Source organism: Carassius auratus, unplaced genomic scaffold (assembly GCF_003368295.1).
Source record: "Carassius auratus strain Wakin unplaced genomic scaffold, ASM336829v1 scaf_tig00217733, whole genome shotgun sequence".
Classification (NCBI taxonomy): domain Eukaryota; kingdom Metazoa; phylum Chordata; class Actinopteri; order Cypriniformes; family Cyprinidae; genus Carassius; species Carassius auratus.
Window position 1 is genome coordinate 1 of NW_020529218.1, and position 16,373 is coordinate 16,373.

The following is a 16,373-nucleotide window of genomic DNA, read 5'->3' on the forward strand; positions in this document are numbered from 1 at the left end:
AAGTAAGACGGTGTCTTTTAATGTTAGATATTTAAATGCAGTTTTGAGTCCGAGTTTGCTTAAATCAGATGTCACTCTTGTTAATTACAACATGAAATTCCATTAACATTGCATGCATGCTTTTCTAAGTGAAACTTAAGGATCTTCATAATATCGCTCTTAATATCGTTTTTTCATTTGGATTTGGTTGGTTTAAAAAAAATAATGTCAGGCTGGAATTTTATTTAAATTATTTTATGCATGCAGAAACATTTGTTTTGCACCAATAATGCATGATTATTAAGTTGCATGTAACTTTTATTTTTGTCTTTTTTTTAAGGTCAACACACGAACGGTGGCAGAATGTGTTGCGTTTTACTACATGTGGAAGAAGTCCGAGCGATTCGACTTTTTCGTCCAGCAAAACCGATTCGGGAAGAAGAAGTTCAGCAGTTATCCTGGCGTCACGTGAGTTTCGTAATGTTAAAATGTTCAGTGTGAACCTGATGCAGAGCGATAGGAGTTTTATAAGTGAGTCTAATCCAGTTCTCTGGAGCTCTGAAGGCTGATTTCCTCTCCTCATGGCCTCTGCAGGGATCTGATGGACCGGTTGGTGGATGAAGCCGAGGGTTTGGTGGATGGATCTGCGTCTGTGTGTTCCAGCGGCAGTGGCAGGATCGAGCCTCCAACCGAGCAACAGCTCAACCTGCTCAACTCCATCACAGCCAGTGACCTCTCGGGTACATTACTAACCTTTTCAGACATGCTTTTACCTCATTTGTGACCCTGGAGCACAAAACCAGTCACAAAGGTCAATTTTTCAAAAATTGAGATGTATGCATCATCTGAAAGCTGATAAATATCTTTCCATTGATGTATGGTTTATTAGGATCGGACAACATTTGGCCAAGATACAACTACCGTATTTTCCTGGCTATAAGTCACACTTTTTTTTCATAGTTTGGCTGGTCCTGCAACTTATAGTCAGGTGCGACTTATCAAAATTAATTTTGACATGAACCGAGAGAAATGAACTAACAAAAACATCACCGTCTCCAGCCACCGAGAGGCGCTCTATGCTGCTCAGTGCTCCTGTAGTATACACTGAAAACATGGAGCGCCCTCTCGTGGCTGGAGACGGTAATGTTTTCTCTTGGTTCTAAATAAATGCGACTTATATATGTTTTTTCCCTCATCATGACGTATTTTTTGACTGATGTGACTTATAATCAGATGCGACTTATAGTCCGAAAAATACGGTATTTGAAAACCTGGAATTTGTGAGGATGCAAAAAAAACAACAACTAAATATTAAGAAAATTCAAAAGTTCTTAGCAATGCATACTACTAATCAAAAATTAAGTTTTGAGAGATTTACGGTAGGAAATTGACTATCTTCATAGAACATGATCTTTATTTAATATCCTAATGATTTTTGGCATTAAAGAAAAATCTATAATCCTAACCCATACAATGTATTTTTGGCTATTGCTACAAATATACCCCAGAGACTTGAGACTGCTTTTGTGCTCCAGGGACACATTTTTGTTTTAATGCTCTGATAACAGTTTTCTATTAATGTGTAAAGCAATAAGCCATTGTGTTAGTCATTTTTAGTGTAAGAAGTGTTAATAGACACTTTAAACTTTAGGGAAGTCACTGTAAGAACTGCCTTTAGTGGCTTACACTACAGCAGCAATATAAAATATCAGTGTTCAGTAAATAAAATACAAAAGTAAGTGAGACTAATTTATCGGCCATTGGCTGAGCTAGACTTTCTGCCAAAATTTCCTCATATTTATGTCATGTCAGTGGCTGGGCAAATCTTTTTTTTTTCCTTCCATTTTTTATTATTATTGAATAAATATTGGGGGAAAAAAATAAAATACATTCATGCACAGAGGACCTAACCAGGGCTCCAGACTGCGACTAAAACAATCGCATTTGTGACCAGAAATATTAATTTGTAAGTGATATATCTTTATAAATCTACATGTTATGACTTAACGCCTTTTTCCCTGCTTGTTTTGCGATCACATCTTTTGTTATGCTGACGTAATAAACTAAGACGATGCGCGTCAAAGTTTTAGTGGGGGAAAAAAGGCTTTGAAACGGTCCTCATCTGTGCCGAACAGCAGCGTTGACTGCACTCTTGCTGAAAGCAGCTCCAGCTGTGCAGCACGAGAGAAAGAGAGCGAGAGAAAATGACGGAGACGTGTGAAGTACAAGTGCAGAAAAGCAGTGTCTATTTCGTGCAGAACTTGAACAAACTACAACAGGTAAAGCTGTCAGCTGTGTGGAGATTAACAGTTCTCGTTTATAATTTATACTAATAAGGCTTCTTGTTATCAGGATCTATAGTCTATATGCTGTGTTTGTTAAAGCATGACAGCATTTATGATGCTTTGATGAGGAGCCTAACCTACACTCAGTGGCCAAGTGATGCTGAAGTATTTATGGTTTGCGATATCGGTGCATTAAACAATTCTTTGTGACTGAATATAGTTCTCAAGTTGGAAAGGACTTAAGTTCCCAGGACATCATCTAGATTGATTAGAAGGCTGATGTTGTAAAAGGAGGGGAGATAAAAACACAAAAATATGATTTGAAATGTAAAGGTGTTTTAAACCAAGAAAAAATATGAATATAATGCCTTTATTCTATGGCACTTAAAAAAATTAAGTAGCGCCTTTATTTTGTTTCTTATAGGAACCCTGATGGCTTTTTTTGGTCTGGAGCCCTGCTAACAATATCTGACGAAAAAAGTGGAATCAATTCATATTAATTTATATATTATATATTACTTTTTATTTAATGAAAATAAATTATATAATTTATTTATATTTTTATAAATTATATAATTTATTTTAATTTTTTAATAAAAAATTATATGTATTTAATATAAGTGATTTAGTTACATTATTTTTTTTATATTTAATCAAAAGAAATGACTTTTTATTTGTAAAAAAAAAAAAAATTATAAATGTAGTTAATATAAGTGATTTAGTTTAGGGTTGTGCCGATAGACGATAGTATCATGTATCGACGATAGTCAGAAGCAGATTTCTCTGTTGATAATCTCCTATTAATGTATTAGATTATAATAATAACTTACAGACGGTTTCATCGGGTGCACGCGCCTGGACCTAAGTTAACTTCCGGTCTGTTGGCTGCAGTGCCTTGCCTTCTACAAACGCAGTTAAAGTCAAGGTGATGATAGACTGAAGTTGGGCTCAGTGGTTGTGCTGCAGGGTGTGTTTCTCATACGTTTATTTATTTTTGGAGACTTGCCACAATTTTAAATCGATTTTCAAAAAGGCTTCATTGAATAAACATGAGTAAGGTTACTGCTCTTTTATTAATAATAATTCCTTACATTTATGTTTAAATATCAAAGCGAGGCACATGTGTTTTTATATCGCTGTATTTCTGAAAGAAGACGTGCATGTTATATGCCTGATAGCAGCGTGTGAGCGTAGCTCTGCTTCGTTTACAGCTGTTACTGGGGAAACCTCTATTTCTCGCGCTTTATGTCTATGCTCCTGTTGGCAAAGAATGAATTTGCATATTCATTAAGTCCGTCTGATCCAAGCAGCAAACATTTTGTTTATCAAAAAATATCTACTCTAGAGGGACTTGGCTGTTGTTATTGATTCTATTTGGATTCTACCGGAAGTTAAGTTAGGTCCACAATACGGGCACGCGCAGTAACGTTTGTTTATGTTGTTGCCGTTGAAACCGTCTATTATTTAGATTTTTTTAGGTGGCCTATTATAATTCGGCTGTCAAACTGCTCCGCTGTTTCCCTTTAGCACCACATTTCTCACACACACACTGCACAGGAGGATTAGAGCTTGTAGTACATGAAGTAGTAACGCTTTGAGTCAAACAACACGTTAAATCCATGAAATGAAAGAGATAGAAAATGAGGAGTTGATGAGTAAATGTGGAAATGAGGTGTCCCACACATTTAATGACCGATACACGGCAAACACGTTCTTCTCAAACATGAGAGATTAACTCTTTCTTGGCATTACAAATAAAGACAAAATAATAACTATGCGGTAGAGCGAACATATCATCCATAGTGGTTCTCACGTAGTCCTTCTCTTAAAGACTGATCACTTATAACACTTATTATGCGGTGATGATGTAGAATGACTATGTTAGAAGAACCACTGTGGATAAGTTCGCTCTGCCGCATTATTATATTCATGCACACTGCACTATAATGTGATGCATGCAAAATACAGAGTTTTGGCTGTTACAAAGTCTCCATCCACAAACAGACGTACATCATATTTTATTACACTTAAACAAGTAATCTGAACAGCCTATACGTGTGCAATATATTAAACGTTACCTCACTAACGGAGTTTAATGCAACAGTTATGTTGTATGACTGATACATTAGTTCAATTCAACTTTACTCCAAATATATGAACTCACCTGTTTTGAATACTTTTATATTTAACGTGTTCGATTATGTCCAGTATTAGTGTTAAACTGTTGGACTTTAAAAGAAATCTACTATCGATATTCAGCGTTAACTGATTTTGCAGAACATTTAGACTAACTTCTGTGCACAGATGCGGCAGATTTGTCACAGGATGCACGATATGACCGTTGTGTCCGACTATATATGAACAAGCTGATGTAACGTATGTTTGAAAGTATATTTTTTCGATTATTGGTGATTCCATAGGCTCTCTCTCGTGTACCTGTATGTTTTAAAACACCAAATGGTTCTGCTATGACAAGAACAAAGAGTCTCTCTCTTGCTCCACTCATGCACGATAATATCGTGTATCGTCGATCTCACAGGTTGACGATATGACGATTTGAAAAATTACCATATCGCCCAACACTAATTTAGTTAATTATTTAGGGTTATTAAGGTGTTTTTTTTTTTTTGAAGGATAATTTTTAAGCAAGCATGCATTAAACTGATCAAAAGTGACAGCAACTACATTTCACAAGATTTTGGTTTCAAATGAATTATTTAAGTTGCAATATTTAAAATTAGTTTCTGTATTTTTGATCTAACAAGTGCAGCCTTGATCTTGAGCAGACGCGTCTAACCTCTTCCTCTTCCTCCAGCGTTGACCAGCACAGTGGCATCGGTGTGTAACCCCGCAGACGTCAGCTGTCTGGACTCCTACAGCTTCTCCTCGCTGGACGGGCTTCACCGCGGTCCCCTGAGCCACGAAGAGCCGCTCAACTACTCCAGCAACAGAGACGGAGACTGCCTCAACCTGATGGAGACGGGCTTCTACCACTCGGAGCTCGGGCAGATCAGTGTGTGCGGCGAGGACTGCGAACGCCCCCCGGCCAAGCGGATGAAGATGGGCCTGTCGGAGCCGTTCTTAAACGACAGCAGGAACATGAGCGTGGATTTCGAGGGCCGCACGCACCACATCACAAGTGCCAAAATGGCAGTTTCGGTCAGTGACTTCAGCGAGGCGGGCAGCTACATGGGAGCACACACACTACATCAGCACACGGCGCTGCAGTCGGAGTAACACTTCGTGCTTCATGCAATCCAATATATTCCTTCAGTTTCCTGATTATATATACATGTGTGTATATATGTACAGATTGATCTTTTTTTTTTTACTATGACATCAGTGATGTCTAATTGTACAGACCTAAATCTTGATTTCTCAAGAGCTAATACAGCCATTTATTTTCCAGTCTTGAATTTTTGGAAGTGTCATAAGCGTGTGTGCGTCCGAATACTGTGGAAAACATGAACTGGCGTACGTCGGCCGACTGCAAGGAGGTTTTCTAAGCCATCATCTTGACGACATGAGCTCGGCCTCTCTGTGTTTCCCATCAAGTGTTTACAGCTCTGCCTTCGTCTGGATGGCGTCTAGGACCACTTCTTAATTTGGGTTTTTTTTGCACCATGGAAAGTTCAGCCTTGGGAGGTTTTCTGCTATTTCGAAATGACTGCAAAAACAAACCTACGAACAATTGAAAGTGGAATAGGCCCTAAATACAGTAGAGGTATTAGTGTGTGTAATTGATCTACTTTTGCGCATATTTATTAGTGTTTCTCTTGCTTTAGCAGTCTGCGTTTTGCATATTTATTGCAATGAAGACCATTGGACTGCATTACAGTCAAAATCTTTGGTTTCCCAAAGTGGTTTTGAAATACTGGCACATGCATTTTTTTTTGTTTTTCAATCTGTTTTGATATTTAGAGATCACTATTTATTGAAAAACCTTTTTTGCAGGGATTTCTCATCATGGGAACCGAACCCAAACCCGCAGTTTTACCCGTCTGCTCCCTTCAGTAACTTAATTATGCAACGTTGTAAATGACTCCTCGTCGTCATCGTTTGTGTTCGTTTGCGTTCCAAGTCCTTGATGAAGGCCTGCAAGCACTGACCCGACGTTTATCTATGCATCAAGAATCGCTTACAGATGAAACGGATCATTTCGGACCTTGTTTGCTTGTTTTATTTAACACGCTCTCGTATGGCAATAATTTGTAAATATGTAGATATCACATACCTTCCTTTTTTTTTTTTACTTGCTTTTGAGTCTGCGTGTGCCACAAGAATGCCTTCTCGACTTACTTTAACCGTTCGTTTGATGCTTTTCCTCAAAAGAGATTTGCTTAAGAAGAGAGTTATTTATTTATTTATTCACTTGACTGCAAGTGGGTGTTGTATTTAGCGTCCGCTGGAGACGAAGAGCCGTCGTTGTCTTCACAGGAAGTCGCGGCGCTAGCTGAATGTACAGTATTATCACATCTTAGGGATTTACTGAACTCGAATGTCTCTTGGTTAAGGCAGAAGCCCGGTTTGCAGTATTGCCTTAACCTTCATTCAGAACTTGGGAGGGTTTTCAGGACGGTGATCTCTCTCTCTTTTGGACGGTTCACGCTGTGTCTAAAATAGTTTCCTCGTACCTGTGGACTGAATCCTCCATATTTATATTTTTGGACTTGACATACTTGAAGGATGTGTATTGATCAGTTTAAATACAATATTCTCCAATGCAGTCCTGTAGGTTGTGCAATTAATTTCTTCTGTCCCTTACGAGAATGGAAAAGAGCTTTAGGAAATGTCTTGGTGCAGTAATTTGTGTCCAAAAATTTGTGTTAAAAAATGAATAGCTTAACATTTGAAATTGTAATGTAATGGTTGTCTGCTTCCAGGGAAAGAAAATGTACATTTGAAAACCTTCCATTTATCTTTGGAAATGTTGTATGCTTTATTTTGTTTCATATTCGATTGGTTTTCATTCACTTTCATGCTTTTCGGAGGCGGGGAAGTTACTAGTTAAAGTTGTTTTTCAACAAAATTTGATGTGATTAAAATTATAGTGTTGAATAGACAATCAAACGTCGATTAATATTGGAAAAGGACATTTTATCATTCTAAATGTTTGTACATAGACGCTGTTCTTGTTTTGTTGGTTTTTATTTTGTATTTTATGTTGTACCTAACTGGCGAACCATTCCAGAAATAAAGTTCTGGAGATATTATAACAGTGTTGATGAGTTCATCCAAAAACTTGATTGAATTTGACTCCTCTGGATCTTTATTTGCCGTAACGATTATTTATTTTTTATTTCTGTAGTGTATGTCCGTTTAATTATGTAATCGAAGGAAAAAAGAGTTTAGGTTTAACTTCCTCTACTTAATGTTTTTTCACAAACATCTATCAAAAGTTGATTTTATGGCAAGAGTAACAACATTTTCATTTTTAAATAGTCGTAAATGAACATCTCAGGAAAACTAGTTTTCAAAGCAGAACTATTTCATAACTACTAGTTCACCCAAAAATGAAAATTTGCTGTGGAGAAATGTAGCATTGCATCAGTGTCTCACCAATGGATGCTCTGCAGTGAATGGGTGCCGTCAGAATGAGAGTCCAAACAGCTGATAAAAACATCACAATAATCCACACCACTCCAGTCCAACAGTTAATGACTGGTGAAGAACCAGAAGAAACAAATCCATCATTAAGGCTTTTTATTTTTATTTATTTTTTTTAAACCTCAAACTGTTGCTTCAGCCCAAAATAAGTCCATAACTTATTATTTTTTTGGTGAACTATTCCTTTTAATAGTTCCTTAAATCCTTAGGCTGGAAACCAACACAATTTTCTTTTTTTCCCCAAGGTTTATATGTATAATACAAATGTATCAACTTTTTATATATGTATATATATGTATATATATATATAAAATGATTCAATGCACAATTGTGTAGTAGTTGGAGAAGAGCTCTTCACCACAGTTAATCTCTCTCAGTGACACAAGAACCACACAGCGCAAAGGTCTGAAATAGAAACAGAAAGGTAAGCAAATGTCAATAATAATAATATCCTAATAGTAATAACAGCATATGAAGTCTCTCATCTTGCCTTTGAGTGTCAGCTCTGTAGTTTACATTGGGCAGGAACTGACGGAGCTCGAGAGGAAACCCTTCAGGCACGTCATACTCCTGATAGCAGACGTTCGCAGCTTTTTCTGTGGATGACAAGCCACTTTATTCTCAAAGATGTGCTCCTTAAGAACTGTGGAGGGGTGAGACTCGTCCAACCGGACTGACTGACCGTTAGAGCAGTTGTTGACATACTGTCCCACGGCGAGAGGGTTCACGGGGTCAGAGGTCAGCCAGGAGCAGTCGCTCAGACCAAAGGGGCCGAGTCTGTCCCGTCCGCTACACGAGCTGTTCATCAGTCAAGACGTTTGATTTGTGTTTATGTGGTGCACTCATAATGCGCTGTGAATGCAGCTCACCGGTACACAGTCTTCGAGAGCGCTCTGTCGTTCCCATCAATCAAAACACCATCGATGCATCGAAACACAAAGGGATTTCTGATCGACTGGAAGAAGATGGGCTCATCCACCTGATAGATGGTTCCTGCGAAAGGAGAACATCACAACAGCATTCTTATGATGATAAAGACAGACAAGAGTATAAACCAACATTAATATTTATGATAGACAAAAATCTATTAAAAGAGTAAAATACGTTCAGATATCAATAACTGAGCACTGTGCTATTACCTAACCTTTAATAGTATGAAAATGCATGATATGCAAATACACAGTTCTTAATAATTATGTGAAAAGAGACATTGTGTAGTAAGCACTACTAAAACATTTATGATTTATCAACAATTTAAAAATAAAATATTTTATTTTAATATTATATAATATTATTATTACATCTAATACTAATTAATAATAAAAATTAGTTATTAATATTTAATAAGAAATATATAATTTATTAATTATTATTTTACTATACAGTGGGTACTGAAAATAATCAGCACATTTAAAATAATTACATTTTGTTGCTTTGCTGCCTGAAATATTTATATTTATTAAATATTAAATAAATAATTCTTTAATAAAGAAAAACTGTGTCCATCTTTATTTCAGGCTGCAAAGCAACAAACTGTGATTATTTTAAAGAAGGGTAATTGTTTTTAGGGATGCACGATAATATCGGCACAATATCGGTATCGGCCGATAAAAGCTTAAAATGACCATTATCGGTATCGGATATGAATATTTCTGCCGATGAGCCAAACCGATATTCTCCAAGTGAAATAATTGACCTGTTTTTCAGATGTGAATGTCTGTCTACATTTGTAAAATAATAAATTTATGGTAGAATCAGTACAGAAGAGATACATGGATTTCTCTTCAGTAAAATTTAAGTTTAAATATATCAGTATATATTTGTATATATATCGATATCGGTATCGGCATCGGCCAAAATTATTTTGAAAATATCGGCATATCGAATATCGGCCAAAATCCAATATCGTGCATCCCTAATTGTTTTCTATACCCAATGTACTAGTATTATTATTAATAATGTGATAGAAAAATAATACTATGAATATATTATTTAATAAATTATCTATTAAAACTTAACAATAATAACATTATTATTGTCATATTATTATTATTAAATATTATTGTTTATTAATAAGTATTATCTTAATATTAATCATAAATAATTATAAATAGTATAAATACTATGCATCTACTAAAGAAATGTACTATTTGTCAGAAATAGTGTTTCAGTAATAATATGAATAATATTAAAATATATTATTAATACTTCTACGTAAATAAAGCATTAGTAGTTGTTTCTTTAATTATAATTATTTATCATGATATAAAAATAGGTTTAATAATATTTTTATATGGATAAATTATATTTGTTATTATCATAATTGAAAATGCATTAAATAATATTTAAATATTCTTTTATTTGATGAATGAATGAATGCTTTATTTCGAACATAAACATAAAACAAGTAACAAAAGAAAGTAAACTGAAAATAAAAAGACAAACAAAAACTTATTTATTATTTAAGATTACTAATCAATCTGAACGGAAGCGATACAGTGACAAGTGATTTCAAAAATGATAACTGAATACATTGTCTAATCACAAGTATGAATTTACATAAGAGATGTACGGGAAAAGTATTACTTATCATGCATTAATCACTACTAAAAACAAATATTTTTAAAATCAGTAATCGCTTGAATTATATAAAGAAATCATATATATATATAATTAAATATAATAATATAACTATTAATAATAGTTATAGAATATAGTGTTAGTATTGTTAAAATAAGTGTTGTTGTTTATTAAATTATTATTTATATAAGATGAGTGAGGTGTTACACCTGGATACATAGCTACAATACTTCCTTTCGGCGCGCGTCCCCGCGTAACAAAGACGCCAGTTCCCGCCAAATGCAGAGAGCTGCGCTTCCGCTCGATCCGGAAGCCCAGAGCGTTCAACATCACTGCAGAGGGAGCATCGCGTGTTTCATTCCGAACGTTAGTGTACTTGTCGCGGTTCGCCTGAGGGAGGAACCGGAGCAGCTCGCTTTGATTCTTCAGATCGTTTTTCAGGAGTTCAGTGAATAAACACACGAGAGATCTGAACACCTCCTCATCTTCGACTAACTTATCTTGCGATCGATTCTTCACCTGACGAAGAGTTCTGAGAAAACAAACACACTGAACTCAGTAAATCTGAGCATGGCTGTGCCTGACAGAGCACTAACTGAACTTTACCTCTCATTTTTCTGCAGATTTAACGCTATCCAGGGGACAAATCTGTGCCTGTAGGATTTCCACCTGACCTCAAACGCTTTATAAAGAGCTTTAATCATATTATTCGTTTACATCAGAGCTGCATCGGCGGTCAAACAGCTTACCTTCCTTCACTAGTGATTCGCGAATGAGATTCATGTTCGGTCGAACCGATTCGATTGAATCACTCGAGTCTTAGCGACAAAACTTTTCATATTCTGTCTAATGTATTCGGAAATATGGTGATGAACAGTGGTATGTAACTATTTGTTTGTTCAGTGCAAAAATATGACGTTAAATGTATGACATATGACGTAATTTTTTTAAAACCGATTCTCTAAACGTGAACAAGACGCTATTCTACATTACCGCCACCTTGCGTCTGGGAGACCAGTGCGACATGAGAAAGGTGCAGTGCTTTGCTGGAGGAAATTGTATTACTATATGAAATCTTAATAATAATATTAACAAATAATAGTAATTTTGACATGCTTTAGAATTTAACATTATTGTCTCTTTGTCATTCAGTGCTCAGTGGAGCGCTGTTATCTTATCTAACTAGTACTACAACTAGCCAGAGTGGTCAAACTCCAATTCCTATCGTTTTAGAAAGAATTAATTATTAACAAATATATAGTATTATATATCCTATATAACCCAGGCATAAACTTTAGTCCTGTTTAGAGGACAATATATTTTAGAAAATTTCTATATACATGCCACAGATTGAAGTCTGGATGTCCCGAGTATATTCAGGACTTTTCAGAGATCATTATAAACATTTCCTCTTCTTGGATTTTAAATATGACTCATATTGACAGAATGATCAAGTTTAGCACTCTCAGGGGAATATGATAATGTTTTGTAATTATCATTTAAATATGATTAACTTTCAAATTGTTTGTCCTAAATAAACATTTCAGAAAGAAAATGTTGCCAAGTTATTACTCCCATATTACACTAATTTTCTTTGCCCTAAAAACACATTAATATGCAAATTAGATGCAGTGTATAGATACATTTTTTACAAATTTATGGAGATTTTATGCACAGATTGCCTAAAGTTCAATAGTATATTAAATCATTCTGTTATATCTTTCATGAAACAACTGAGAATCATCAATTTGTACAAAGTTAGGCTAAAAATAGCCTGAAACCTAAAAACTGACTGAATAGAAAAAAAAAAATCATTGTTTTTGTCTATACATGCCGTTTAACGTATAATTATTTTATTTTTTAATTACTTACTCCTGGCATCCTCTACAAAGGACATATATATATATATATATATATATATATATATATATATATATATATATATATTATATGTTTTTCTCCATTTGTATCTTATGCTCCATACAATGTAACGACATAACAAAAGAAAACACACAAAATCCTCAGGAGGATAATATTATAAATACATTTTAAAGAAAGAAATTATTTTTTATACTATTTTTAAAATATGTTTTATTACCAATGTACATATTTATATAGATTATAATGCAAACATTATTAATTAGACCCATCGCACCTGGCCAATAAAGATCACCTCTATGCTTCTAAGCCCCACCTCCTTCTTCATATTAATCATCCACATCTGCTCGCTTTCTGATTGGAGGACGCGGAGAAGTAGGCGTGTCCATTTCAAGATCCTAAAACGTGATTGGATCTCGTCTGTTCTCGCGCCTCAGAGATGGACGCGCTGGTGAGCCGCTCCACTGCGTCGGGTTCGGTTCTCCGTTCGTTCCGTTAACCGTTATCTAACGTTACCTCAGCGTGTTTGAATACAACAGACGCAGTTCGTCGTTTTCCATCATAGGATCTCAAGCCAGCAGGATGGCAGGCGCGGCGGGTGGCGGCAGGGGCTGTGTAACGCTCCGCGGCGCTCAGATCCGGGACCTGCTGGACGCTAAACACAACGTGCTGTTCGACTGCGACGGCGTCATCTGGAACGGAGAAACAGCCGTTACCGGAGCTCCGGAGGTGGTCAGTCTCCTGAAGCAGCGCGGCAAACGCGTGTTCTTCGTCACTAACAACTGCACCAGGCCGCGGGAGAACTACGTGCAGAAGTTCAACCGCCTCGGTTTCACGGACGTCGCCGAGGAGGAGATCTTCAGCTCGGCGTACTGCTCCGCCGCTTACCTGCGCGACGTGGCGCGGGTGCAGGGGAAGGTGTACGTGATCGGCTGCGGTGGAGTGATGAAGGAGCTGCGGGACGCCGGGTGTGCCGGTAGCGGAGGAGGAGGACGCGGAGCCGGGCGCCAGCATCTACACCTGCCCGCTGGACCCGGATGTGAAGGCGGTGCTGGTGGGATACGACGAGAACTTCACCTTCATGAAGCTCGCTAAAGCCTGCTGTTACCTGAGGAGCCCCGAGTGTCTGTTCCTGGCCACTGACCCGGACCCCTGGCACCCGCTGAGAGGAGGCAGGGTCACCCCGGGTGAGTCAGGGCTGCTGACTCCCACTCAGCTTCATGAAAATGCATCTTCTTATTGAAATCACAAGCAGATTGTTTGCATATCGTGAAACAAGTCCGGGTCACACTTCACCTCAAAACCAAAAGTGGGGGAAAAAAGATTTGTTGTAATGCCACGGGGTTTAATCCCAAGTGAGAGTTTGGGGTGACATTGTGCAAATGCAGATCATTTTAATCAAGCCCTGGAAAATCTTACAGAAATGAAAAAAGCTATTTGAAGTATAACATCCGTTCTATCATTAGTAGCTTAAATTAAAGACATATTTTAAAATGACAGTTTTGGGTCTAAATGTGCATTACAGTACACTATGCATATAATTTCTTAAAGCAAAAAACCTTACCATTTTTTTTTTTTTTTTTTTTTAGGAAAGAAAATACACCAAATTACAACTTTCTGCATTCTGACAGTTATATTAATTGTATTTCAACACTTTCTCCACCAAAATGATCACTGCTTTTAGTATAAATAAATACATAAAATAATATAATATAATATAATATTTTTATGCATTCTGTCTATTAAAATCAGGGATATATATATATATATATATATATATATATATATATATATATATATATATATATATATATATATATAACAATAAGAAAATAAAGGACATTTACAATTTTTGCATTCTTAAATCATCTTCATGGCAATTAAACAGTCTTCACCAAAACTCTCAAAGCTGTAAAAAATATATATATATATATATATATATATATATATATATATATATATATATATATATATATATATATATATATATTATTACACTAATACAAAAATACACAATGTAAATAAGATGCAAAATATTTGGTTCCCACAGTCCTGGAAACATAAATCTGTTCTAGCATCATAACAGACTACTAGAAAAACTCGACTAAAACTAAAAACTAAAAAAAAAAAAAAACAGGGAAATGTATTGGTCAGGAAGTGCTTAAACCTAAAAACAGGTTACATATCTTTTGATTTTACTGTGATATGGACCTGTTTTCAAGAGCTTTGATTTGATCTGAAGTCTGTCTGGGGTTTGCGGTAGCTGTAGCTGTGATGTTTGTTGTGATGAGCTCCCTGTCAAACGCACTGTGGGGTCATTCTCTGATGCACGTGTGAATGACGTGTGTGTGAATGTGACGCAGGGTCCGGCAGCCTCACGGCCGCTCTGGAGACGGCCAGCAGCAGGAAGGCCACGGTCATCGGGAAGCCCAGCCGCTTCATGTTCGACTGCATCGCCAGTCAGTTCGATGTGGACCCGGCGCGCTCGCTGATGATCGGAGACCGGCTGGAGACAGACGTTCTGTTCGGCAGTAACTGTGGCCTGACCACGGTGCTCACGCTGACCGGGGTCTCCACGCTGGAGGAGGCGCTCGTGTACAGAGACAGCCAGGAGCCGCAGCAGAAGGACTGCGCTCCTGATTACGTGATGGAGTCTGTGGCTGATTTCCTGCAGGCTCTGGATGATTGACAGCTACAGCTTCACTCTCAACACGGACCGGTGACATCAGCACATCAGTAATCACCGTCTGACACCAGACGCTCGGCTCCACTGAGAATAAATGATCACACAATTAGACTTCAATATATTTCTACCCTTCTATTTTGGAAAGGTAATTATATTTAAGGGGGTTTTATTTTTTCCACATAAATTTGAAAGTGTTTTTTTTTTTTCAAAAATTCAAAAATTGGATTCAAATTTTTTCAGAATTTATTAGTTTATAGTTCCATAATTTTCTATGAAGAAGATATAAAATATTAAGAAAATATTCAATAATCACTGTCTGACACCAGACGCTCTGCTCCAGTGTAATTAAATCAATGACAGAATTTTACGTAAATATGTCTTCCCTTTTATTTTATTTTCTAAAGGTAATATTTAAGGGTTTTAATTATTTATTTTCCCATTCTTTTTTTTTATTATTTTGATTTAATAAATTCATGAACATTTTTTAATCCTCTTAAATAGTTTTTAATAAAATATCAAATAAAATATTTAGGAAATATTCAATAATGAAAAAGAGTCCCCATAGATATAATTACTTATCCATAATATAACCAATTCCAAAAAAAAAAAAAAAAATCATGCGAAGAAGATTAGTCTTTTTTAAATTTTAGATTATCTTATATTGTTAAATAAGATATAATATTAAATTATAAAATAACAAATAAATGAAAAAAGTAAATCGACTTAAATACTTTTACCTTTTAATAATAAAATAACACAAAATAAAATATTAAGCGATTATAAAACAATAGAAGAACATATGAAAAAATAATGAAATAAATGTAGATCCCCTTAAATATAATTACCTTTTAAAAATAAAATAATACAAAATTAAATAAAACATCCCCTAAAATACCTTTTAGCAATACAAACAAGTATAAAATATTTTATTTTGTGTAATTTTATTTTTGAAAGGTGATTATATTTTAATTAATTCATAAATCTTATTTTATTCAAAGCTAATAAAAAATACAGTCCCCTTAAAAAAAACCATCATCTGTCAAATGAATCTCACAGTTCATGCAGCTCCTCAGATAAGATTCATTTATGCATCACATGCTTTCAACAGACAAAGAGCCGTTTATTAAAGAAGATGAACTTGAATATGAATGTGACTTCTTTCAAAGGGGGTAAATCGGGTCGGATGCTGTCAGTCTCCAGAAAGACACGCAGTCTTTGGAAAGCATTCGTCCATGAGACGAGCTCTGTATGAAGCGACTGCAGGAGGCTTTCTTAATGACACTCATCCTGATCCTCTTTCACTGAGTGGAAGGATTGTGAGAATATTCTGCTCAACCTCCTTTGTGTCCCAAAGAAGA

At 36.0% G+C, this 16,373-nt stretch overlaps 2 protein-coding genes and 1 pseudogene across 3 annotated transcripts; 2 read left to right on the top strand and 1 right to left on the bottom strand.

Annotated features, from left to right (window-relative positions):
- Window positions 1-284: 284 nt before the first annotated feature.
- LOC113102534 (mesoderm induction early response protein 3-like) lies at window positions 285-7,477 on the top strand (the record flags this gene model as incomplete). Its single annotated transcript, XM_026265827.1, has 3 exons — window positions 285-447; window positions 574-719; window positions 5,080-7,477. Coding segments are annotated over 3 exons (731 nt in total), but the record flags the coding sequence as incomplete, so codon positions are not given.
- Window positions 7,478-7,952: 475 nt separating this feature from the next.
- Window positions 7,953-12,315, bottom strand: LOC113102532 (SET domain-containing protein 9). 2 transcript variants are annotated; one of them, XM_026265825.1, is made up of 6 exons: window positions 11,201-12,315; window positions 10,661-10,983; window positions 8,741-8,864; window positions 8,554-8,669; window positions 8,362-8,467; window positions 7,953-8,276 (listed from the first exon to the last, which is right to left on the bottom strand). In XM_026265825.1, exons 2-6 carry the CDS (start codon window positions 10,779-10,781, stop codon window positions 8,189-8,191), a joined length of 555 nt encoding a protein of 184 aa, XP_026121610.1. In that variant the 5' UTR covers window positions 10,782-10,983; window positions 11,201-12,315; the 3' UTR covers window positions 7,953-8,188. The 2 variants fall into 2 exon arrangements, with proteins under 2 accessions (XP_026121610.1, XP_026121609.1); XM_026265824.1 differs by having other exon boundaries at window positions 11,058-12,311.
- A 213-nt stretch (window positions 12,316-12,528) lies between these two features.
- On the top strand, window positions 12,529-15,655 carry LOC113102535 (pyridoxal phosphate phosphatase-like; annotated as a pseudogene).
- Window positions 15,656-16,373: the final 718 nt, after the last annotated feature.